Genomic DNA, 26,376 nt, shown 5'->3' on the forward strand with positions numbered 1-26,376 from the left:
AGAGCTAGATGAAGTAGGACTTTGGCCTTCATTCTTATTTTGATCCAGATGGCAGACTTCAGCAGCTGTAGGGAAATCCTAGGGAAGCTTGACTGAGGCTGGCAGTCTGAGCCTGTTCCAGCCAGTCTTCCCTGACTCCTCGGAAAAACACATGCACGTACACCTGAGCAAGAACTGCTTCTGTCTTACAGGATACGGTGTAAATATTCATGTGTCTTGTTACCTTTTGAAAGAAAACTCAGCTCTCTAAGAATGTATCCAGAGATAGACTTCATATTTTATGTGCTGGATAGGAGGATAAATATGCCTGAGTCCTGAGGGATTTGGGGGTGAGCCTCTTATTCCAGTAGGTATAAGCTCCATGACAGAAGAATCTGGTTTGTTTTGTTTACCATGGACCTTTAGAGCCTAGACCAGTGCACAGCACACGGAGGCTCAGCAGCTAAGTAGTGAGTGAGCTAGCAAGCAGCTGAAGTCCTTTCTGAATGCGTAGGGCAATGGTTCTCACACTTGGCTGTCGGTTAGAAGCTCCTGGAAAGCTTCAGCAACATCTCAATGCCTAGGCCATACCCAATGCCTATAAGTTGGAATACTTGGAAGTGACATCTACACATGAGTATGAACTCCAGTGTTGCAGTTTGACTACAAGTGAGGAATCTCCTGGGACATGTGACTTGTGCTAAAACTGGCAAGGTGCCAGGAAACTCAGGATGATTTGTTGACTCAGTCTTAACTCCAAGAATTATCTGAGAACCAGTGCCATACCGTGTGTGTGTGTGTGTGTGTGTGTGTGTGTGTGTGTGTGATGTGTGGCTTTATTACTTTAAGCATGATTCATGGACCAGTAGCTACAAGCATTACCTGGGTTTTTGTTAGAAATATGGGCTCTCAGGTCCCACTCTAGACCTACTGAGTCAGAATCTGATCCGAATAAGATCCCACTGATTGATATCACCTTGGGAAGCAGTGCAGCGTGTCTTGGGGATAGAGAATCCCCTGGTGCTTTGGGTCGATGAAATGAAGAGAGCAGTGAGAAATAATGCTGGGAAGTTTGGACCCAATAGGCAGTGTAGAGCCATGAATAGATCTTGAGCTTGGGAACGTGATTGGAATAGTCCCTGCCAGTGGGATATCGTGTCTTAGAATGTCACCTTCTCTTTTAGGTGCTGCTTCCAGCAGCCAGCTTGCTGCAGCTCATGGATGTTCGGCAGCACTGCTGTGACTTCCTGCAGTCTCAGTTGCATCCCACCAATTGCCTGGGCATCTGTGCATTTGCAGATGTGCACACCTGCACCAACCTTCTGCAGCAGGCCAATGCCTATGCAGGTATCTGGGAACTGGAACACTGCACTTTCTCTGTGGGCTTGTGGATTCAATCTCCTGGTGTGCTGTGGACTCCTCAAAGATTATGAGAAGTGGTCTCTGCTGTGAAGCAGCTCTGATTTAGTTAGGAGACAAAGCACAGGTTTGAAGTTAATTAGCAATAGGTGCATTTAGCTCATTGGCAAGTGGAATATGATTAATTGCTAGATGGGTGGTATAGTAGAGGAAGGAGATCTGAGAAGTCTTTGGGGCACAATAAATTGAGCTAAGTGTTGAAAGAGATCTTTTGTTGTTATTGAAGATGATTTTAATTTTGGTCATGATTTTAATTTTACAGCATGTTCTGTAAACATGTTCTGTAAACATAAAGTTAAAAGTCAGACACTGTTTGTTGCTAGCCTTCTATTGATAAACACATCCCCTGCTGTTCCTTTCCACACTTTCTTGCTTTCTAGGCTACTCACTTTTAGTCCTAACAACTAAAATGCAGGTTCTGATTCAGCTAAAACCTGCTTCATCTACTATCTACCTCCATTGATCTAAGCAGTTTGTTCCTACATTAATTTTTGGTTTGTTGACTTTAGAAATTATGTGTTGACTTCTGCACAAAAATCCCACTGGCCTTTCTAAACCTTATCCTCGTCCACACACTCACCTGCTCTTTATTATTTGACAGTCATTCCCATAAATGAACCAAGTCATGTATTAATTTTTAATCAGAAAATTCTTTTTTTCCTTCAAATTAGAAAGGCAGCTAGTAATTTTATTTTTCTTGTGCATGTTAGTGCTACAACCTCTATCTAGTTTTTGTCAGATACAACTTAACAATCCTCAATCTGATAATGTGTTGATTCCATTTTAGTTTTCTGGGAGACATTCTCCCTGCTAGAGCTTGTCATTCAGTTATTTTAATGGGACCCTGGAGGGAATAGAGATGAACTTAAAATTCAGCCCACCATGTTTAGCAGGACAGAAATCTTCATTACCATTTTATTTTAGCTAAAGGAAAGATCAAAAGGGACCTGGGAAACAGGTCCTCACGTTTTTTTGATAGATTCACTTTTGGCTGCCTCCTGTTCTTGCAATAAAAGCCTCAATTTACCCACTCCCCAGACAAACTCTGTCCTATGCCTCCTGTCCAGCAGTGTGTGGCAGGGAGCTGAGGACCAGCTGGATGCCCACCTGTAGCTCCCTGTGGTTCATGAGGTAATTAGTGTGTGCTGTGTCTCTCAGCATCTTCTTGTTCTCTCACCAAACCCCTGGCTCCAGGAGACTGCACAGATTCTCATTTTGCCCTGAGTCTGTGAGGGCACAGATGAGACTGGTTGTTAAGATGGGCTTGGTGGTTATGACATTTGTAAGGACATTCCCTAGTAGCCTCACTTCTGAATCCTGTTGCCTCTTGCCAGTCTTAACTTCATCTCTCCTGTTCCTCTGCTGTCCCTCTTGTGCTGTCCTTTCCCTTGCATTTCTCCACCAGACTTCTGCCTTTTCTTAGGTCCCCCTTTCTCTTTAGAGTGATGGTTTCCCAGCCCAAGCTCTGCAGAGGCCACTTTCTTGATGGATATGCTCTGGCTTTTCTTCAGCAGGAGTTGAGAGCTTGGCCACGGCTGTTTGCTTGTGTGGTGGCAAAGAAGGAGTGTTTAGGTGCCAGGAATTCTGTGGCTCCTCCTTTGGCTCCTCACCAGCCCTTTCCTTCTTCCCAGTGTGTGCATGGATCTGTGCACATGCAGCACATGTTCCATCCTTCTGTAGTTGGCTGATAGGATTGTCTGAGGTTTAGGGAATGTGATGAACTCTCACCTTTAACAAAGGTTCTCAGGCTCATGTGGCTTGGCTTTTCCCATCTTTCAACATCTGTGTTCTCCCTTTGCCCTTTTTTTCTATCTGGTGGTGCAAATGCATCTGTGGGAGAGAAGGGAGGATGTAGTTAGGACCATGTCCACCATCATTGTGTTTCCTGGTGCTGAAGCTGTCACAGTGTTTGGGTTCAGGCAGCACTGAGGATGCATGTATAAGTGCAGATACCCTGATGGATTCTCTTTAGCTAGCATTTGATGAGCTCTTGCTTTGGGTCACATCCTGTGTGAAGCATTTTATGGGCATTGCTTTGTTTTAATTCACATAACAGCTGTGGAAACCACAGAGAGGTAAAATAACATGAAGCTATATAGCTAGTAGGGACAGAAGTGGAATTCAAACCCAGACAGTTACTCCAGAGCTGGCATTTGTACTACCACCTTCTACAGCTTCCAGGCCCCATTTGAACGTAAGAGGCCTTGTGAGTCAATGAGTGAGGAGTGCAGGAGGCTGGAGATGGCATTTTCCATTAGAAGTGTGTGCCTGGAAACCTGTACCATGTAGTCACCAGATTCCAAGAACAGTGTAGACAGACACTCAGCTCTCTGCTAGACACAGGGTGTCTAGTCATCTTGGGGTAGAGAAGCATCATGTGGGCGTCTCCTTCTCTTCCTAGTCGGGCTATTTCCTCCCCACACATTTTTCCTGTTGCCTCACTGCAGGAGGGAGCCATCTCACTTTCCCTGGCTCAGTCATTATCATCCTCAGGCTGAGGGTTTCCTCCCTGTGTGCAGGCCCATGACCATCTTCTGGATGGCTTTCTTTGCAACCCTCAGCTGTGCACACAAAGGAGGATATGTAATGGGATGGTGCAGAAGTTAAGACAATGATGAGAAGAAATTAGAAGTGAAGGCAGGAAGCCTGTAGTGTCTAGAAAGAAAGTAGAATATGTTATGTGTGCCTAAATCTTGCAGTGATGTGGCTCTGCTTTGTTTTCTTGGTCTTGCACACTGGTGTTTAAATGGGGCCTGGTGCTCTTTAAAATTGCTGCTTCTTGTGAGGGTCCAGCTGCTTTGTACCTTCATAAAGATAGGCACCCACAAGAGACAGTGTTGTTCTGCCCAGTGATAACTGGTCTTCTGGGCCCTGACTTTTGTTAAGTGTTTCAAGCCAACAGATTGTAAGGTGACCATCCAATGCTTTGGAGCTAATTGACCCTGGGCTCCTTTTCTCCTCTATGATGGGTATAGTCCATTCTGTCTTGTTTTTATGATGGTTTGGAGATAGGGGCAAGGAGGAGAGGCCGAGAAGACACCCAGGGCCGGGCTCTACAGTCCTCCTGCCAGCATCCTCATTTGCACTGAGAGAGTCTCAAAGATGAGTCTAGGCTAGAAAGCAGGAGTCCTTGAGCTACCTCCACTAGTGCTGCAAGCCACACACAATTTTGGGATGGAGGATCATTTCCAAGGATTTCTGACTTTGGTTTCTTTTTCTCCAGATGCCCCAGGCAAATATGTTCTTACCGCTTCCTCATCCTCCCCAGGCTCTGGCCGGTTGGGCTGTGCCTTTACTTGTTTGCCTGTTCCTTTTCCAGTGAAAGATTTCTTTTTCTGTTATTATTGCTGCTACTCTACTTAAATACAAAACCCATCCCTGATCAGTACAGAAAAAGTGGATAGGCAAAAAGAACATGAAAAGCACCACCGTCTACCCAAAGAGAACCACGGCCAACACCTTGATGTATATCTTTCTGAGGCCTTCTGGATCTTTCTCATTGTATATGTGTGTTTTCCAACTTAAAAAAAATCCTTAGCCATTACCCATGTTGGCAGATACATTTCTTCACCATTGTTTGAAAACTATACAGAATGTATTCAGTAAAAGCAACTTACACTTGTGCAAACAGTACATATATAAAAAAGCAAAGTCCATCTTCTAGGCCCTCTCTTTGAAGATGTCAAAGGGAATATATTAGGTAGCTGTATAAAATTTGTATTTATGATTTTTTAACAGACATAAATAGAATCATTCTGTACTCATTGTTTTTGTTTGACTAAAAACAAAGTCTTGGAATTGTTTCCAGATCCTTGTGGATGGATGTATCTTATTATAATTTTTTATCTGCTGTATCATGTGGATGAAGTATAATTTATTTAACTAGTCCTCTGTCGATGGACACTAATGTTTTTAATTTTTTCTTGTACAAAATGCTGCAGGGAGAATTCTTATAATAATTTGGAATATATTTGCTAGTAATCCTTTAGGGATGCTGCTTTGATAATATTAATTGTTGGACCAAAGAGAATGTGCATTTTTAAACATTCTGATGGAGTTGGGGATGTATTCAGTGTAGAACACTTAGCTGGCATGCACAACACCCTGGGTTCCATTTATGGCACCATATAAATGAATGAATTTATAGATATTGCCAAATTTCTCTCTCAGTAAAACAAAGGAACCTTATTTTTAAGGCCAGTTCTGGATTTCTGAGAAGTCTTCAGCCTCCCTGGTGAGAGCAGGACTTTGGGAGGGGGCTGGAGCACCTTTGTTTCTCCAGGAGGCTGTTTAGGTCCCTGATTCCTGCAGTCCCTTCTGCTTCCTGTAGATCTGGTTTCCCTCTTCGAGTAATGCCCCTAGGTTTTTACTATGATATTTGTTCTGTGGTGTAAAAAAGTGGGGTCCACATTTAGAGTCTGCCTGTTCAGATTCCTGCTTCCAAGTGACACTCTCCAGTCCTCCTGTGTAGCTGGTACCTGGGAAAGGGATCCTAGTATCTTATGCAGCCTATTTCTTATATATCATTATTATTGTTTCCAATGACTGCTTAATTTTTAACCTAAGAGGCCAGGGCCCAGGTTTATGGGTACTTTGTTATTTGGCCATTCACCGGGCTGTCAGCAGAGCTGGTGGGGAGGAATGTTAATGGGACTTCATTAATGAGATGGCAATTAAAATTCCTTGAACATTTTGCTTACATCAGTCTGCCAAAGTTGAGCTGAAACCCTCCAGCCACAGGATGGAAAAGCCATCAAATTTCACATGCTCATGGAGAGAAATGGACTCCTCCCCCACAAAATTGATTGAGTCATTTGAGCCCTTGGAATAAAGTAATTAAATTAAGGGCTGTAGGAATGTTTGGCAAAGCATTTAAAAGTCATTGACCTCTGACTCAGTGAGGATCTTCTTATAAAACTGCTGCCCCCAGCTTGGCATCAAGAAATGGTGGTGGTGGTGGTGGTGGTGGTGGGAGGTTTTACCATTTTTGAACACTTCCTGGGGTGCACACACTTCACGGGCATTGACTCATTTTAGTCACCTAACTATAATGGGGCCTGTTATTTGCTCAGTCTACAGGTGAAGACACAGAAATGCAGAGAGGTTTAGTAACTTGCCCAAGATGACACAGCTAATGAGTGGCAGTGCCAAGGTTCATGGTGAGACTGAGGCTGATATCTTAGATGATCCAGATCAAAGTATTTGGTTTACTTCTTCCCATTAAGAGAAAGGAACAAGCTTGGGGCTAGCTTGGGAGGTAGGCTGAGTCTTAGACAGTCCTGAAGAATGTGAAGTTAAGTGCAGTAATTATTTCAGAGCTAGTAATTATTTCAGACATTGCATTGAACACTGAAGATTCAGCTTCCAACAAGACAGACATGCCTTTTGGGGCTTCAGTCCCAAAAAGACTTCATATGGTAAGGCAGGGAGATTGGTGATATGACAAATTATTATTTCCTGTTTTGGGGGATTTGGGAATATTGAATACCACTTTATGTAGCCTGTTGGAGGAAGATATATATATATATATATATATATATATATATATATATATATATATTTGTGACACCACCTAGTCCTGAAAAAGAGGCTTGGGGAGTGGAAGGACAGAAGCCACACTCAAGGTAAAACAACTGCAACTTTATTCAGCTGTGCTACATATTTATACAGTTTTCACACTAAGGAACATTTGTGCACCATATGGTATTTTAAGATATCATAAACAGAAACAAAGCAAAGAATTGTTTACTTATGAACTCCTTACAATGTACCGCCAAGTTTCCCAAGGACAGAATAACATCCCATTATCAAGAGAACATTACAAGGAAGAGCTATAATGAGAATCAGAGCTATGTTCCTCAAGGCACTGACCTGACTAAACAGGCACATGTTCTTAAAAGAACCCTGCAGGAGCAGGCAGCTCCAATTAACTCATTCCCACATGGATAGCTCCTCACATGTCCCCCTTCTTTAAATTATTTAAATGTACCTCATGAGCAAATTATTATTGAGGATTGTTGGTATATTGATGTAAAATGCACTGCAAACAAGGTGGCAGACAAAGTAGAAATAGTATTAGAAAAAACAATTCAAGCACTGTCATTAGAAATACTTGTTTTAACCAAGTATTTAACTAATATTTGTTTTAACCAGTATGTTAGCCATTGAAATAAATCCCATCCATCAGTATCAGTTGTTTTCAGCTAATGCCTTCAATTTGTCTAGCTTTTCTTGAATTTCTTCACTATTATCACTTATATTAAAACAACACATTCCTTTAATTCTTTCACATCCTTGATGATGAAATAATAGTAAATAGTCAATGGCAGTATGGTTATCCAAAATAGCTTGCCGCAATTGCTTTTGTTCTCTATTAATTAAGGCAATTGCCTGAGAAGTAGCATTAAGAACTTCAGCAAAATTACATCCTAAATGCTGCAATTGTCTTTGATTACAAGGTCCAAATGCTAAAATTCCAACAAGAGATAAAATCATAGCCATGCCTTCAGCATTTGAAAGAAAAGTAACTTTATCATTACAAGACTCAGACAGGGTTATAGATCTCTTACTGTGAATATTATAAACAGCTTGTAATTGATGTTTATCAGGTAAAAAGGCAGTAAGGTGAGATAGACAACACTGACCAGTAAGATTGGCTAGAATATAATTATAAGTATGGTCACCACAAGTAAAAAACCACCCCAAAGGCAAATGTACATGACCATAACTAGCAACCATATTCTCAAAAGAATGACAAGGGAGAGAGGCAGACACTGATTTACATTTAGAACTGGTACAATTTTCTAAGCGAACACATTCACTATTATTTGCTATAATGACACTTGGTGTTATTAATTCAACAGGAATTTTGGGCTTCTCATAAGAAGCAATGCCCCATTTGGCCATATCCTGGTATGTGATAGTATTTTTAATGGTAGAAAGGAATGTTAAGACTTTAATGGAATCTGCAGGTTTGCATACTGGTTGCAAACATTGTCCCAACATATAATGCGAATCTATATCCTGTTTCAAGCAGAAGGACATAGTATTGAGAGATAAAGACAAAGACACCCCAAAATTTTTTGAAGTCAAATTGCGAGGAATACCAATGGGCATAGCTGATGATACAGGAAGTAGTAAAGCAGTCAATATCAACTGTAGAGTAGGCGGCTGCATTCTTTCCAGGTGTTGGGATACAGCAAGTACATCATTCTGGTGGATCAGCATCCTGCAGGGCATCAACGGTATTTTCCTTCTTGTGGGGATTCAAAGTCATCTGTTTGAATTTGGTTATTAGCTGAGGATCCCACGGTGTGTACCAACCTTTCCAGGATCCACCTCAGACTTTGGGCATTCTGTGGAAATACACAAACATAACCTCTACCCCATGTAAGAACGGGATCAGGACCTTGCCATTGATTAGTAAGTGGATCCTTCCACAGGACAGAAGGATATGAAGTAGATTCAGGACACCATAAGCATTGCACAGCAAAATATCCATTAGCATACAAATTTAAAATATTGATTACAAAAAGAGCATGATCTAATAATGACTGTGGAGATCGCATACTTCCCATGAGTTCACCCTTCTGTTTTGTAATTGATTTTTTAAAGTGCGATGTGCTCAGTCAACAATACCTTGTCCTTGAGGATTATGTGGAATGCCAGTAACATGAGTAATAGAAAACGTTCTACAGAACACCTGGAAAGATTTACACGTATAAGCAGGGGCATTGTCAGTTTTTAATTGTTTAGGAATGCCTAAAAGAGAAAAACAATGTAATAAATGAGAAATAACATGCCTCACAGATTCACCTGACCTGGCCGTGGCTATCACAAAATGAGAAAAGGTATCAGTAGTTACATGTACAAATTTTAACTTACCAAAAGAGGCGACATGAGTTACATCCATCTGCCAAAGATGATTTGGCAATAAACCTCGAGGATTTATAATAAATGGGGCACAAGTAATAAAGGTGCACAATTACCACATGATTTTACAATATGGTGAGCCTGTTCCAGAGAAATTGCTTATGTAGTGCAGAGGCGTTCTGATGATGAACAGCATGTGATTTTAAAGCATCTTCCAATACAAAAATCATAGGTCTGGTTAGTTGATCTACAATAGCATTACCTATAGAAAATGGTCCAGGTAAAGAAGTGTGAGATCTAATATGAAGAATACAACAAGGGAATGTTCTGACATTCAGGAAGTGTTGAATATGCACAAACAAGGACAATACCACAGTGTTATGAGCATTGATATGAGGCATAGTTTCTAGCAAAGGAATAGCTTTTGCTAACATAATGACTATCAGTATACAAATTACAAGAGTCAGGACAATCTTGCAATGCACAAAATACAGTGAACAGTTCAGTTTCTTGTGGTGAAGAAAGGGAAGATTGTTTAGTATAACATTTTCCATTAATAGAATATGCAGTAATTCCAGTATTAGATCCATCTGTAAAAATCAATGAAGCATTAGGAATAGAAGACTTTTTAACAATTTTTGGAAAAATGACTGTTGAGAAGAACAGAATTGTAACAACTTATCTGGAGGATAATGATTGTTCAATGTGCCAGAAAAGTTTAATAAAACCAGGTTCCAGGAATCTGAAGTTTGGTAGAGGCAATTAAATTGTTCTGAAGTATATGGAAGATAAATAACGGTGGGATCTTATCCAATATATTGTTTAGAAGCTTTGCGGCCTTGTTGAATAAAAGAATAAATCAAATCAGGATAAGTATTTGAAACCTAATTAGGCATAGATGGAAGATAAAACCACATTAAGGGCCCTTGTTCATATAAAACACCTGTTGGAGAATGAGGAGTAGGTAAAATACATAAAGAAAAGGGCTGTGAATAATCAATACGGAATTGAATGTTCTGTAAAGCCACATTAACCAAATCTAATGCTGATTTCATTTTATCTGAAAGATTCTGCTGAGATGTAGGATCTGGATCTCCTTTAAGAGTATCAAATAAGGGCTTTAATTGAGATGTAGTCAATTTACAATATGTCCTAATCCAATTGATGTCTCCTAGTAATTTTTGAAAATCATTTAAAGTTTTTAAATGTGAAATTTTTTAGGTGAAAAATAATAAGGATAAAGGAAATAACCCAAATAAGAGAAAGGTGCATGATTCTGAATGTTTTCTTGTGCAATAACTAAGCCAAATACTGTTAATGATTCTTTTTAAAGTTGCAAAACTACAAGACAAAATACTTTCATCATGATAGGCAAGAAGGATATCATCCATATAATGAATAATATATACTTGAGGAAACTTACTTCTAACTGGATGTAAAGCTTGATCGACAAATTTTTGACATAAAGCAGGACTATTGGCTATACCTTGTGGTAAAACTTTCCATTGATAGTGTAACATAGGAGCCTTATTATTAATAACTAGAAGACTAAAAGCAAATCTAATACAATCTTGCAGAGCGAGAGGTATAGTATAAAATCAATCTTTAAGATCAATAATAATATCAAGCTCCTTGATCCATTTTGAGTTAACTTTTGTGCATGGCGAGAGAAAGGGATTCAGTTTCATTTTGTTGCATATGGATTTCCAATTTTCCCAGCACCATTTGTTGAAGATGCTATCCTTCCTCCATTGCATGTTTTTAGCCCCTTTATCAAATATAAGAAAGTTGTAATTTTGTGGATTGGTTTCTGTGTCCTCTATTCTGTACCATTGATACACCTGTCTGTTTTGGTACCAGTACCACGCTGTTTTTGTTACTATTGCTTTGTAGTACAGTTTGAACTCTGGTATCGCTATACCTCCAGATTCACACTTCCTGCTTAGAATTGTTTTTGCTATTCTGGGTCTTTTGTTATTCCATATGAATTTCATGATTGCTTTATCTATTTCTACAAGAAATGCCGTTGGGATTTTGATTGGCATTGCATTAAACCTGTAGAGAACTTTGGGTAATATCGCCATTTTGATAATGTTAGTTCTGCCTATCCATGAACAGGGTACAATTTTCCATCTTCTAAGATCTTCTTCTATCTCTCTCTTTAGGGTTCTGTAGTTTTCATTGTATAAATCTTTCACCTCTTTTGTTAGGTTGATTCCCAAGTATTTTTTTTTTTTTGAAGATATTGTGAATGGAATGGTTTTCCTCATTTCCATTTCAGAAGTTTTGTTGCTGATATACAGGAATGCCTTTGATTTATGCGTGTTGATTATATTGTGGGGTCAGGCTTCAAATCCCTTAATAAGATGCCCATAGCCCAAGAGTTAATAACAAGAATAAACAAATGGGACTTACTTAAACTAAAAAGTTTTTTCTCAGCAAGAGAAACAATAAGAGAAGTAAATAGGGAGCCTACATCCTGGGAACAAATCTTTACTCCTCACACTTCAGATAGAGCCCTAATTTCCAGAATATACAAAGAACTCAAAAAATAAAACAATAAGATAACAAATAACCCAATCAAGAAATGGGCCAAGGACCTGAACAGACACTTCTCAGAAGAGGACATGCAATCAATCAATAAGTACATGAAAAAATGCTCACCATCTCTAGCAGTCAGAGAAATGCAAATCAAAACCACCCTAAGATACCATCTCACTCCAGTAAGATTGGCAGCCATTAGGAAGTCAAACAACAATAAGTGCTGGCGAGGATGTGGGGAAAAGTGTACACTTGTACATTGCTGGTGGGACTGCAAATTGGTGTGGCCAATATGGAAAGCAGTATGGAGATTCCTGGGAAAGCTGGGAATGGAACCACCATTTGCTCCAGCTATCGCCCTCCTCGGACTATTCCCTGAGGACCTTAAAAGAGCATACTATAGGGATACTGCCACATCAATGATCATAGCAGCACAATTCACAATAGCTAGACTGTGGAACCAACCTAGATTCCCTTCAATAGATTAATGGATAAAAAAAAAAATGTGGCATCTATACACAATGGAGTATTATGCAGCACTAAAAAATGACAAAATCATGGAATTTGCAGGGAAATGGATGGCATTAGAGCAGATTATGCTAAGTGAAGCTAGCCAATCCTTAAAAAACAAATGCCAAATGTCTTCTTTGATTTAAGGAGAGCAACTAAGAACTGAACAGGGGGAAAGAGCATGAGGAAAAGATTAACATTAAACTGAGACGAGTGATGGGAGGGAAAGGGAGAGAGAAGGGAAATTGCATGGAAATGGAAGGAAACCCTCATCGTTATATGAAATCACATATATGAGGTTGTGAGGGGAAAGGGGAGGGGGAGGGAGAGAATGGAACAACAACAGATGAGGTAGAGAGGGAAGATGGGACGGGAGGGGAGGGGGGATAGTAGGGGATAGGAAAGACAGCAGAATACAACAGTCACTAATATGGCATTATGTAAACATTGTGAATGTGTAACTGATGTGATTCTTCAATTTGTATTTGGGGTAAAAATGGAAATGCATAACTCACTTGAATCAAATGTATGAAAGATGAAAAAACTAAATAAAAAAAAAGATCAATAATAATCTTAAAAGTGTTCTTAGGTATAGCCATAGGTGAAAATAACCCTTGTTGTAAAGCCCCCATAGAGTGCATAGTAGCATTAACTTTGTGTAAATCTTGTTATGGTCTCCATTTACCAGATTTCTTTTTAATAACAAAAATAGGATAATTCCAAAGAGATATAGAAGGTTCTATATGTTTAGCCTGTAATTGTTCCTGCACCAATACATGAGATACTTCTAATTTTTCTTTAGGAAGGGTCCATTGATCCACCCATACAGGATCATTCGATTTCTATTGAATAGGATCAGCATGGATGGCAGGAAAATCAGTGATCCCTATGAAAATGATCTTTGAATGACAAAATTTATATGTGGTAGAACATCATGACCCCAAAGGTTAATAGATAAAGAAGATAATACATAAGGCATGAAATACCCAGAATGTCCTTCAGAGTCTTTCCAAGAGAGATATTGAGAACTTTGTTCAGGATTAGAAGTTTTACCAATACCTGATAAATCTGTCACAGCTGGTTGAAGGGGCCATTGCTTTGGCCACCATTCTTTGCTGATAACAGAGACATTTGCCCCTGTATCAATTAATCCAGAAAATGTTTTTCCTTGAATACTTAAAGTCATAAGTGGTTTTTGTTGTTAAATAAGCGGAGAGAAATAGACATCAGAGGATCCAAAACCAGTAGCTCCTCAATGTTTGGATAATGTATGATTAAATTTAGTATGCACATATGGTAAAAATAACATTTGTGCTATGCAGCTACCAGCATTAATGGCAGAAATTTTTGTAGGGGAAGTAACCATAATTTTTATCTCACCTTCATAATCAGAATCAATAACGCCAGGCAGGACATATAATCCAGAAACAGTAACATTGCTTCTACCAACTATTAGGCCAAAAGTATTTTTAGGCAATTGTCCAAAAACTCCTGTAGGTATAAGTTGAACTCCCTTATCAGGGGTGATAACAAAATATTTGGATGAACATAAATCCAGTCCTGTGCTTCTGTGGAAGCTCGAATGAGGGAAGAAATAGAGCTGCCTTGGTTTTTATTGCCCAGAAGTAATTTTTCGGGGCCTGAGGTTGGCCCCTCCTCACATTTCCCGAAATAAGGGCATTACCAGAAGCATCAAATTTGGATTTACAATCTCTTGCCTAATGCCTACCCTTTTTACACCGTGGACAAACATCGGTTGTTTTGATTTAGAAGAAGAATTTCGCTTAGGACATTGAAAACGTTTATGACGGGGGCTGTTACATTTAAAGCAATTGCCTGAGTGTTGTCTTTTATTCACTGCTATTACTTCAGCTATACTTTTGCCTTACAGGGCTACAGCAAGAGTTACTCCCTGCAAGTATGAAGTGCCTATATCAGCACATAACCTTACATAGTCAGATAAGGTATCTTTCTTCTTCCAAGGTCTAATTGCAGTCTGGCATGCAGTATTGGCATTTTCATATTCTAGCTGCCAAGCCAATAGCATTCCCGCATCAGCATCACTTATTAATTTGCTGATAGCATCCAGTAATCTACCAACAAAGTCTTGATAAGGTTCATCAGACACCTGCCTAATTTGAGAAAGTTCCTGAGTTTTTCTATTGGAAGAAGGTAATCACTTACAGTCTGCTTGAGCTGCAGAGTTAATTTGAGCATAGGCTCCAGGAGGATATTGAAATTGATTTTGAACATAAGTAAATTGACCTTCCCCAGAGAGCATCTCATAATTAACATTATTATTTTCCACTCTATTGCGTTCAGATGTTTCATGACAATGTTCTGCAAATTCAGATTTCCATAAAAGATAGTCACCGCCGGAAAGACAAGCCTTAGCCAATTGTTTCCAATCTTCTGGAGGAAGGGCGTCAGAAGCCAAAGATTGAAGAATATCTTCAGTAAAAAGAGCAGTTGGACCATACTGAGAACAAGTGGCTTTTAGGTATCTAATTGTTTAAGAGTTAAAGTAACATATTGTTGTTGGCCCTGGGCATTAACCAAAATAGGATAACAAGTAAACTCTTAAACATCTTCCCCATTCAATTTTGCCACCCCTGTAACTCGCTGCAAAGGAGATTGCCTAGGGAAATTATTTTTATCTAAGGCAGGCAGGGGAAGAGAGGAAAACCCAGCACACACATTATGCTGTGGGTTTTTTTCTAAATTGTCAAATTTAGTTTGTAAAACAGCCAATAAAGCAGTAACATATCGAAGAACAGGATCAGACAACACAGAGGAAGGATCTTTAGATAGTGGAGAAGGACAAGAATTGGAACTCACAAAAGGGTTAGTTGAAGAGATGTTAGTTGTATTAACAGTATCATCCTGTTTTTTGATTTCTGCCATAAAAATTTCATTATCATCTCATCTAATATGATTTAATTCAGTTTGATAATCAGGGGGAAGAGGAGCAGATGGTTCAGTGACCAATTTCTCTCCAACTTGTGCCCATTTTTTACTTTCATGCGCAGAATCCAAGCTGTCTCTAATTAAGGTCCACAAAGAGAAAGTATCAATTGGCACCTTCTTTGGACCAAACATAGTATAATGACATTCAATTCTTTTCCAAATTTCTCCCAGGGAGACGAATTTATTGTCCCTTCCTCTGGAAACCAAGGACAAACCTCCTCTATAAATGTTAAAAAATGCTCAAGCTGGGAAGAAGAAACATTCATTTTGTGAGCAGCAAGTAAACTTTTTAAGACTTGTATAAACAAGCCCCAGCTATTGCCATTACCCATTTTTAACTTCCACAATAACTAATGACTATTCACCCATCAAATACTCACTTGAATGTCCTCTCTATTGGGTGAAGGCCCCTTTTCTACTATCTGTTTAACTCCGATTCGCGATTCCCGGTTTTCGGCACCACTTGTGGTGCGCTAGACACCACCTAGTCCTGAAAAAGAGGCTTAGGGAGTGGAAGGACAGAAGCCACACTCAAGGTGAAGCAACTGCAACTTTATTCAGCCATGCTGCATATTTATACAGTTTTCACACTAAGGAATATTTGTGCACCATATGGTATTTTAAGATATCATAAACAGAAACAAAGCAAAGAATAGTTTACTTAAGAACGCCTTACAATGTACCGCCAAGTTTCCCAAGGACACAATGACATCCCATTATCAAGAGAACATTACAAGGAAGAGCTATAATGAAAAATCAGAGCTATGTTCCTCAAGGCACTGACTTGACTAAACAGGAACATATCCTTAAAGGAACCCTGCAGAAGCAGGCAGCTCTGATTAACTCATTCCCAGACAGGCAGCTCCTCACATTTATTTATATATGTATATGTGTGTGTATATTATATATATATATATATATATATATATATATATATATGTGTGTGTGTGTGTGTGTGTGTGTGTGTGTGTGTGTGTGTATGTGTGTGTACACACACACACATACACATAGCAGCGATTGAACCCAGGGGTGCTTAACCATTGAGCCACATCTCCAGTCTTTATTATATTTTCTTTAGAGACAGGGTTTTGCTGAGTGGCTCAGGGCCTCAGTTGCTGAGGCTGGTCTCCAACCGATCCTCCTGCCTCAGCCTTCTGAGTCACTGGGATTACAGGTGTGTGCCACCATGTCCCGTGAGAAAGATCTAAGTGATAGGTTAGGTATGACTTTGGAACATAGGACTGACTCCAAAATGCTTAGAACATCTTTCTCTTTCTCTCTAGCACCACTGAGAAGAATTCTTAGGATTTTATGGTTTCTATATTGAGCTTTACCCCAAAGTCTTGCTCAGGACTGGTTTTTATGATCTTAGGGATTAAGGTACTCATCAGAATATTTGTTATGATCAGATAGCCTTGGTTTCAAGACCTGGCTCTACCTTTTACTATTATGTAAGCTTCTGTTTCTCCATCTGTAAAATGGGGATGTTGATATGCACTTCAATAGTGTGTGGTAGCTACTATTAGGAGATGCCTCAACCTCCTCTACCTAGGCCTCCAGAGAAATCTTTTTCTGGGATGCGACCAGTTTTCTCATCCTTTTAACACTGGAAGTGTGTGTGTGTGTGTGTGTGTGTGTGTGTGTGTGTGTGTGTGTGTGTTGCATGGTGGGGAAAAAGACTGGAAGTTACATGTTGGCTCTTTCTCTTCTCTATAATTTCTCATTCTAATGGAAAGGAGCACACACACGATGCTTCATGAACTAGGATTTAGAACTAAAACTTTTAGTTAAAGTCTAGCTAGTTAAGGCTCTTAACTAGAACCCTTAGTTAATTAACACTTTTTCCTCTTTTTCTAGTCTTGGTTAAGGAAGAAGAAGTAAAAAGATAAGAAAAATGAGTTTATTACTGGAGCGCTCCTCTGTAAGGAGCTAGCCTGTGGTTAAAGAATGCCTTGCCTCGTGGGCATTTGGCTCTTCCCTGTGATCTAGCCTTGCCTGTCTCTCCATTGCAAATCCTGGCACCTGGCACAGGTCCTATACTCAGTGAGTGCTCAGTAAACCTTTGTTAGGAGACTGACGTAGTATAGTGTAGGTGTTCACTAGACTCCACTACTGCTGTTCTCTATATGTGCTCTGAATTTTTCTACTTCTCTGCTTTTGTTTCTACTTGAAGTGCTTCTACCTGTTATGACCTTGTAGACTTCGGGTTGGGAATATTGATGCCTTGCCTTATCTTCTTATGAGCCAGGAGGCCCTGCGTGGGCATCAGCTTGTTTTTCTTCTTTTTTGAAGCAATGCTGCATTTGCTACATCAGGCATTAAAAGTTATCTAGTATTTACAATAGTTTTAATAAATATTAGTTTTATATATTTGCTTATTAGCCTATAATACTTTTATGAGATATATACTATAATTAGTGCCACTTAGTAGGTGAGAAAACTGCTGCCAGAGGAACTTGAATAACTTGCATTACAAAGAAAGCTTGTTGAACTCAATGGAATTAAACTTGGTTGGTAAGACATTGCAGGTCCACAAGCTTTTAGTCCTAGAGGATGTCTTGATGTTATGGAAAAACTTTTCTGTTAGAGAAATGCTGCCCTCAGAACTGGAATTTGAAACAGAAACATGGGTTGGTAATAGTCATCCTTTGTTTCTAAAGAGTTTCTTTTTAAAAAAATGTTTTAATTTTATTTATTCTAATTAGTTATAAATGATACCAGAATGTTATTCAACTCAAATTACACAAATAGAGCACAATTTTTCATGTTTCTGCTTGAACACAAAGTAGAGTCACACCATTTGTGTTTTTAAACATGTACATGAGTTCACTGTCTCATTCCACCATCTTTTCTAACCCCATGCCCATTTCCTCTCCCCTGCCTTTGCCCTATCTAAAGTTCATCTGTTCCTCCCATGCTCCCGCCCCACAACTGACTCATCCCCATTATGAATCAGCATCCTCATATCAGACAAGACATTCAGCATTTGTTTTGGGGGGATTGACTTAGTTCACTTAGCATTATATTCTCCAACTCCATTCATTTACAAATGCCATGATTTTCTTATCTTTTAATGCTGACCAATATTCCATCATGTATATATATGCCACATTTTCTTTATCCATTTTGAAGGGCATCTAGGTTGGATCCATAATTTAGTTATTATGAATTGTGCTGCTATAAACATTGATGAGGCTGTGTCCCTGAAGTATACTGTTTTTAATTTCTTTGGGTATGGACCTAGGAGTGGGATAGCTGGGTCAAATGGTGGTTCCATTCCCAGCTTCCCAAGGAAACTCCCTACTGCTTTCCAGATTGGCTGTACCATTTTGCAGTCCCACCAGCAATGTAAAAGTATGCCTTTTCCCCCACATACTCACCAACAATTATTGTTGTTTGTATTCTTAATATCTGCCATTCTGAGTGAAGTGGGATGAAATCTTAGTTTTGATTTGCATTTCTCTAATTGCTAGAGACATTGAGCATTTTTTAATATATTTGTTGATTGATTGTATATCTTCTTCTGGTAAGTGTCTGCTCAGTCATGCTAATGAAGAGAAGTACAAAGAAAACTCAAATTACTAACGTGATAAAAAAGTAAATATCAAAACAGACACTGCAGAAATACAGAAGATAACTAGAAATTATTTTGAAAACTTGTACTCCTATAAAATAGAAAGTATCGATGACATCGACAAAATTCTAGAATCATATGATTTTCCCAAATTGAATAGGCAAATGATTTGCCCAAATGATACACACAATTGAAACAGATAAATTTCAATTGATGAAATAGAAGACACCATCAGACGCCTACCAACTGAGAAAAACTCAGGAACAGATGGATACACAACTGAGTTCTACAACACCTTTAAAGAAGAACTAATATCAATATTCTTCAAATTATTTCATGAGATAGAAAAAAAAGGAGCATTTCCAAACTCATCCTATGAGGCCAGTATCACCTGATTCCAATATCAGGCAAAGACACAGCAAAGAAAGAAAACGTCAGACCATATCTCTAATGAACATAGATGCAAAACTTCTCAATAAAATTCTGGCAAATTAAGTACAAAAATACATCAAAAAGATAGTGTACCATGATTAAGTGGGGTTTATCCCAAGGATGGCTCAACATATGGAAATCAATAAATATAATTCATCATCTCAATACATAAGAAACATGTGATCATCTCAATAGATACAGAAAAAGCACTTGACAAAATACAGCACTCTTTCATGTTCAAAACACTAGAAAAACTAAGGATAACAGGAACATATCTAAACATCATAAAGGCTATCTATGCTAAGCCCCAGGCCAACATAATTCTATATGGAGAAAACCTGAAAGCATTCCCTCTAAAAATTGGAACAAGACAGGGATGCCCTCTTTCACCTCTTATGTTTAACATAATTCTTGAAATACTGGCCAGAGAAATTAAACGAAAGAAATTAAAGGGATAAGTATAGGAAAAGAAGAACTCAAATTAGCACTATTTGTTGACAATATAATTCTATACTTAGAAGGCCTAAAAAATTCCACCAGTAAACTTCTAGAACTAGTAAATGAATTCAGTAAAGTAGCAGGATATAAAATCAACACCCATAAATCAAAGGCATTTCTGTATATCAGTGACAAATCCTCTGAAAGGGAAATAAGGAAAACTACCCTATTTACAATAGCCTCAAAAAATAAAATAAAATACTTGGGAATCAACTTAATGAAAGAGGTGAAAGACCTCAACAATAAAAACTACAGATTGCTAAAGAAAGAAATTAAAGAAGACCTTAGAAGATGGAAAGATTTACCTTGCTCTTAGGCAGAATTAATATTGTCAAAATGACCATACTTCCAAAAGCACTATATGGATCAAATGCAATTCCAATCTTAAGAGCTTCTTAAAGATTCCAAAGTGAACTAATAACATATAGTCTCATCTTTGAACTTCAAGTGAACAATCTCAAGACATAGGTCATGTGTTCTTCCATTTTATGGATGAAGAAGACAAGGTGTGGAAAGAAGTGACCATAGGAGGTCACTTAGCCAGCTTTTCTCTTAGCCAAAGCTCTTCACCGTGTTCTCCATTAGTACAATCAAGGCAAAGTAAAATGAAGAAAAAACCAAGTAATTGTTAAAAGTAGGTGACGACAATCAGGGAAGTATCTTCTGGAAGCAGAGTAAATACTTTCTGGGAAGCAGCTGTTAAGAGAGCTGAGTAATAATCTTCTACCAGAATCCTCTTCCCATAAAATCAAGGGCAATCCTATGGTGTGTGTGTGTGTGTGTGTGTGTGTAGGGGTGTGTGTGTGTGTGTGTGTAGGGGTGTGTGTGTGTGTGTGTAGGGGTATGTGCGTGTGTGTGTGTGTGTGTGTGTGTGTGACTGTCTCTCTCTCTTTTCTCTCTCCCCTCTTTCCCATCTCTCCTCCACAACATAGAACTTACTTTCTTATCTCTTCCTGTTTTCTTCACTATTTTTCCTCTTCAAATGATAGTTCTTTACTCAACCAAACACAAACATGGGAAGGCCAGATGTGGCTCTGGACCAGATAGGTTACTGCAGTGTGCAGGGCTCTCCTCTGAACCTGAAAGCTATAGGCTTTCCTGCTGACTTACAGAAGCAAAAACCAGCTTCCTACCCTGCTGACACTGGCAGTTGTTTCCCTTTATAAAGAATCTGACCTTTAGGTTGGGTTTAGTGGCATACCTGTAGACCCAGTGACTTTGGAGGCTGAGGAAGGAGGATTACAAGTTGGAGGTCTGTCATAGCAACTAGCGAGACCTGTCTCAAAATAAAATAGAATAAAATAAAATAAAAATCAGGGCAAGAGTGTGGTTCAATGGTACAGCACTTGTCTAGCATACATGAGGCCCTGGGTTCTATCCTCAACACCATGAAAAGAAAGAATCTGACTTTTAGGTTTTTCTTGTTATGTACAAACATAGTTCAAAGTTCCAGGATGGACAGGTTTTAATAGTGTTGACAGAGATCATCAGGCTTGCAAGGAGCAAGTGGAGAGCCATTTATTGTTGTTGTTGTTGTTAGTGAAAGATGAAAGAGATTGTTTATAACTCCATCTTTGAATATAAACTAGTAACATTTAAAGTTTATGGGATGACATCATTACTCTAAGTACATATATGAAGACATGAATGGTGTGAATGTACTTTGTGTAGAACCAGAAAAAAATGTGCTATATATCTGTAATATGAATTGAAATGCATTCTTCTGTCATAACAAATTAGAATAATTTTTTAAAAAGACATACAAAATAATAAATATACAAAATGTCAATATTAAAAAAAAGAATCTGGGATCAAGGGAATTCACACAAGAGTCTGAAGTTATCTTCATATAGAAAGTTAACAGTGATTTTTGCAGGAAATAATTACATCTTAATTTCTTTGATTTTTGAGAAGTTTATGAGTGTGAAAGGGGCTTACACATGATCTGATTTTATTTTTCCTTATGTAAGTTCAGCTGACTTGATATTTCAGGAGGCACCCTGGGATGGAGGGACCCTGAATCTCATTTAAGAGGAAGCCAGACCAGGGCTGGTGTTGTAGCTCAGTGGCAGAGCATTTACCTAGCATGTGTGAGGCACTGGGTTTGATTCTCAACACCACCTATAAAAAATAAATAAAATAAAGGTCTATAAACCACTGAAAATATTTTTAAAAAAGAAGCCAGCTAGACCAAGAAGGGATGCTCTCTAGTGAGAATTGGGTGATGAAGCCCAGAAGAGAATCCAAGAGGTTATCAGGTTGGGTAGAGTTGCAAAGAAAGAAGTGGGAGGCTTGGAGGGCAAGGAGCACACTTGTTCCTCCATGGTGCAGGGTTGTGAGACAGCTGAGAAGGGATCGAGGTCTAGGACAAATGACAAAGATACTGTAATCCCCAGAGTTTGCCAAACTAGAAATCATCTATCTTTGGGTGAGTTCACCTTGGAAGAGCTTGTAAGACACAAGCAAGAAAGGTAGTGTTACTTTCATTTTACAGAAGGTGATTGTAAAGTCCAGAGAAGTGATGCTTTTGTTCCAAGGACACAACTCATAAATGGCAAAGCCAAAATTCGAACATAGATTCCTTCTTTCTGAAGCAGGTGGATATAATGTTCAGTACTAGCAGGAAGAGGGCCCAGGAAAATGTCAGGGCAGGAATTGCCCCTGGAGTTTTCCTTGTGTGGACCTCATGCATGTGGGTGTTGCCTTGTTCTAATTGTCCCAAAATTCTCTTCCATCTTAAAGCTTTACACCTTATAGCTGGGTGTTAGGTTGGTACTGCTGGTGAACCAGAGAACTAATATAATAGGTGTGACTTTAGGAAAAAAAAAACCATTATGATCCCATCTTCTGATCTCTTAGTGTTGACCACCTACAAGAATTCTCAGAGACTTCTAGCCAACCAGCTGTTCTGACCCACTTGGGTTTGCCTGAGCTGCAAATGGCAATGGTGTTTGTGCATTGAGGGGAAATGAGCTCAATTATATAGGCTGGTCCGAGTGGGGCTCTGCAATGCCATTATAATATCATGGAGCATGAAAAATATATGACCTCAGATTTCTCTGCCCCATATTTTTCTATGTTGATATTCATAACATAGTATCACACAGGGCAATGGATGCCTGTGCTGCTGAATTAAAAAGCCGGTTTCCCTTTGGCCAGATTCCTCTTTGTCTCTCCCTCTTCCTCCACCCTGGCCTTAGATCCTCCAGCCCAAGTCCACAGTTTGGCATGGTTTTGGCTCTTGAAGAGCTGGAGTGGGATGTAACTTTTTTTTCTTTAATACTACTACTAGTACTTTTTTTTCTTTTTTTTTTCTTTTTTTTGAACAGAGCAGCACTTTCCAGAGGTGATGCTGGGGGAAGAATTTCTTAGCCTAAGTCTGGACCAGGTATGGAGCTTGATATCCAGTGACAAGCTGACCAATTCTTCAGAAGAGAAGGTATGAAGTGGGCTTTGGGTGACACAGGAACCTCACTTTTGAGGTGGTCATGGGACGAACTCGTGTTTCAGTAAGATCTTTTATTCAGAGGCAGGAAAAAAAAAAAACCTTACTATTTTTTTCATCCTCCTAAAACAGGGGTGATGGTGGTTTCTGACTAATGATCATTATATTCTGTACCCTTTTAAGAAGAAATGGCAGGGGTTAGGGTTGTGGCTCAATGGTAGAGCACTTGCCTAGTACATGTGAGGCCCTGGGTTCGATCCTCAGCACCGCATAAAAGATATATAAATCAAATGAAGGTATTGTGTCCAAATACAACTAAAAAATTATTAAAAAAAGAAATGGCAGAAGTTATGGTGGTGATAGCAAAGATGCTTCTATTTACTGTGCACCATAGTTTGTCAAACTCTCTGTGAAGTCTTTATGATCTTCAGTCCATTCAGCCTTAACCATATCCTTGAGAAGCAGACTTTGCTGTCATACCCTTGTTAAAAAGAGGAAAACTAGTTCTGATTCCTCTTCTACCAGAAAGAACTTCTTTGCTCCAGGGGAAATAGTCTGCTGCAGTGAAAATAGCCAAAGCTTCAGTGTTGGCCAACCACTTCAGTGTTTACAAATTAGCTGTGTGACCTTGAGTGAGGAACTTTGCCTCTCCTCTGTTCCCTTACTAGTAAAGCAAGAATAATGGTATTAGAACAGATTCTTCAGAGCCTTTGAGGTGATTAAATAGGATAATATTGTACACAAAATGCCTGGTACTGTACCTAGTTGGTGCTAGGTCAGCATCAGATGAGTTTATTCTTGACCTTGCACCTAGAATCAATTTCTTCCTCTAATTTAACAGGATAACACTCACCTTGTCCTTCTAATTCATTGTAGTTAGTTCTAAGCTAATCTTACTTCCTATACCCAACTATTAGGTACCTAATCTTATTTCTTCATCCTCAGTAAATATTTCTTGAATCATCTTAGTCCACTGTTAACATCCCAAGTTGAGGTCCTTTCCTGAGATAATATTCAAGGAAAAACACTTGAAAAAGATTTTACATCACACCAAACTGCCCAATGGCATGGGTTTAGAGAATGAGGACATATTCACAAGTACCTACCTTTCATGCTGGGAAGGTTTGATTGAGAAGAAGAGCAGTTGTTCATTGGTCCCCAAGTCCTCCAATGGATCCCTAAAAGTGACTACCACAACTGTGGGCCCTGATTCCTCCCTCCAGTGGATCCCCAGAAAGTGACTAGCACAGCAAGCTCCTCCTCCATGGGGAGGAGGCCTCTTCTTCTAGTATCTCTGATACGAAACAGTGTCTCCAGGGAAAACAGTGCTCTGGCCAGGTCATACATAGTTCCTTTCCTGCTTTAACCTCAGAAACTAAGTGAATGCCTTTGCTTCTTTCCAAGTTTATTTACTGTCATCTTTGGGTTTTGCTTCCAAATTGGCACATTTGGAAGGAATGAACCAGTCAGTTAATTGGCTGTGTGAATGATGAGGCAGTTGGTAAATTTGGAGCCTGTTTGAGCATATTCTCACCTGTAAACTGAGAAACAGAAGAAGTCATATAAACAAAAGAGTGTTCAGAAGTGTTAGGGCTGGCTGTCACCCTCCTACCTTGAATTCATGCTGGCCTATCCTGCTCTGAGGTCATAAGTAAGATTTCTTCAAGAAAGGGTCTATAGGGCTAGGGTTGTGGCTCAGTGATACAGTGCTTGCCAAGCATGTGCAAGGCACTTGTTCAATCCTCAGCACCACATAAAAATGAAAACAAAACAAAACAAAAAAGAAAGTTATAAAAAAAATTTTAAAAGCTTAAACACATTTTTTTTAATCTGTGCTTGCTGTGGCAGGATTCTGGTTGGGATCAGGTAATTGTTAGGGAGAGGCAATCTGGTGACCTGTAGACCATTGGAGTTTTGGACTGAGGCAGACCTGGTTCCGATATCTGCTTATTGGCTGCATGACCTTGAGAAGTCACTGGTTTCTTTAAGCCTCGGTTTCCTGAAATATAAAACAGGCAGTCTAGTAGTACCTCCTTTATTGAGTTGTTATGAGGATTAAAGATGATTGATGTAAAATATCAGATAGTGTTTGGAAGGTACTGAATAAATTGAAGTTGTCATAATTGCCATAATTCTCCATTTTGAGACACCGTTGATAATAATAATGATATCAGTTTTGTCATTGATAATGTTAAAATATGCCTTTGAGTTAACTGAATCTTTTTGGAAATATGTCTTTAAATGTACACTCTTAAAAGTTGTTTCTAGTGGCTCTCATTAATTAACATGCTTATATATGAGTTGTTTGTTCTGTATAAAGCAGAGTTTGCAGTAAAAATGGGTGTTTTCACATTAATGAAATTCTGCTGAATTCTGCTGAAATGTTTGGTTGTCAGAAATTATGTATAAATTTAGAATTATGTGATACTTTTCATAAAGCATATTATATTTGGTCTTGATCCCTTTAGTACCTTTACACTGGCAGTATAATTTTGAAACTTATCAAAGAGTAGTAGGTTTTTTTCTGTATTTCTCATTGGCTAAATCCATAGTTTTATTTTCCCTTGACAGATCAAGTATTGCTGGTAGCTAAATAGCTAAAGACTTCTGACATTTAAATGTTTGTCATCTGAATACTCATCCTTTAGGCTTTGAAGATTCTGTGCCTATTCCAGATTTTGTGATTTCTACTCCCTTTAATCATATTGCATGTGATAAGTGATCTCTTGTAAATTTGATAGCTTTTCCTTTCAATATTGTTTCATAGTGGGCTTTGGGAATGTATTTGAAGTAATGTTAGGATGTTAATTTAAGTGAAAATTCAACTCTAGATAGTGTTAATTTTTGTAAGAAAATCAACTGGGTTCATAATCAAATAACCCGTGTCCATCTAAATCCTTACTTGAATAGCAATAAGAGCTATATCATGACTTACTTCTCTGCCGGCAGCCCACATATTTCTTTCAAATATATTATAAATTGCAGACATGAAAGTGGGAAAAAGCTGTGCATTTAAACTAGGGGATGTATGGTGTTTTGTTGTTAATGATAAGTGAAAGTAGCACTGTTCTACTGGATGGATTCTATAGTCAGAGTAGCTGGATATGAATACCATCTCCCTTACTTGAATAAGTACCCA

General features: G+C 38.9%; 1 protein-coding gene across 1 annotated transcript in view; it reads left to right on the forward strand.

The window, feature by feature from the left end:
* Positions 1–1,163: 1,163 nt before the first annotated feature.
* LOC143389347 (uncharacterized) overlaps positions 1,164–26,376 on the forward strand; it is a gene marked incomplete at its 5' end in the record, with an annotated part of 66,923 nt that continues 41,710 nt past the window's right edge. The window contains 3 exon segments of the mRNA XM_077108273.1: positions 1,164–1,326; positions 5,870–5,872; positions 23,122–23,231. Of these exon segments, the coding sequence (XP_076964388.1) occupies positions 1,164–1,326; positions 5,870–5,872; positions 23,122–23,231 (276 nt within the window).

This window comes from Callospermophilus lateralis, unplaced genomic scaffold (assembly GCF_048772815.1).
Source record: "Callospermophilus lateralis isolate mCalLat2 unplaced genomic scaffold, mCalLat2.hap1 Scaffold_323, whole genome shotgun sequence".
Lineage (NCBI taxonomy): Eukaryota > Metazoa > Chordata > Mammalia > Rodentia > Sciuridae > Callospermophilus > Callospermophilus lateralis.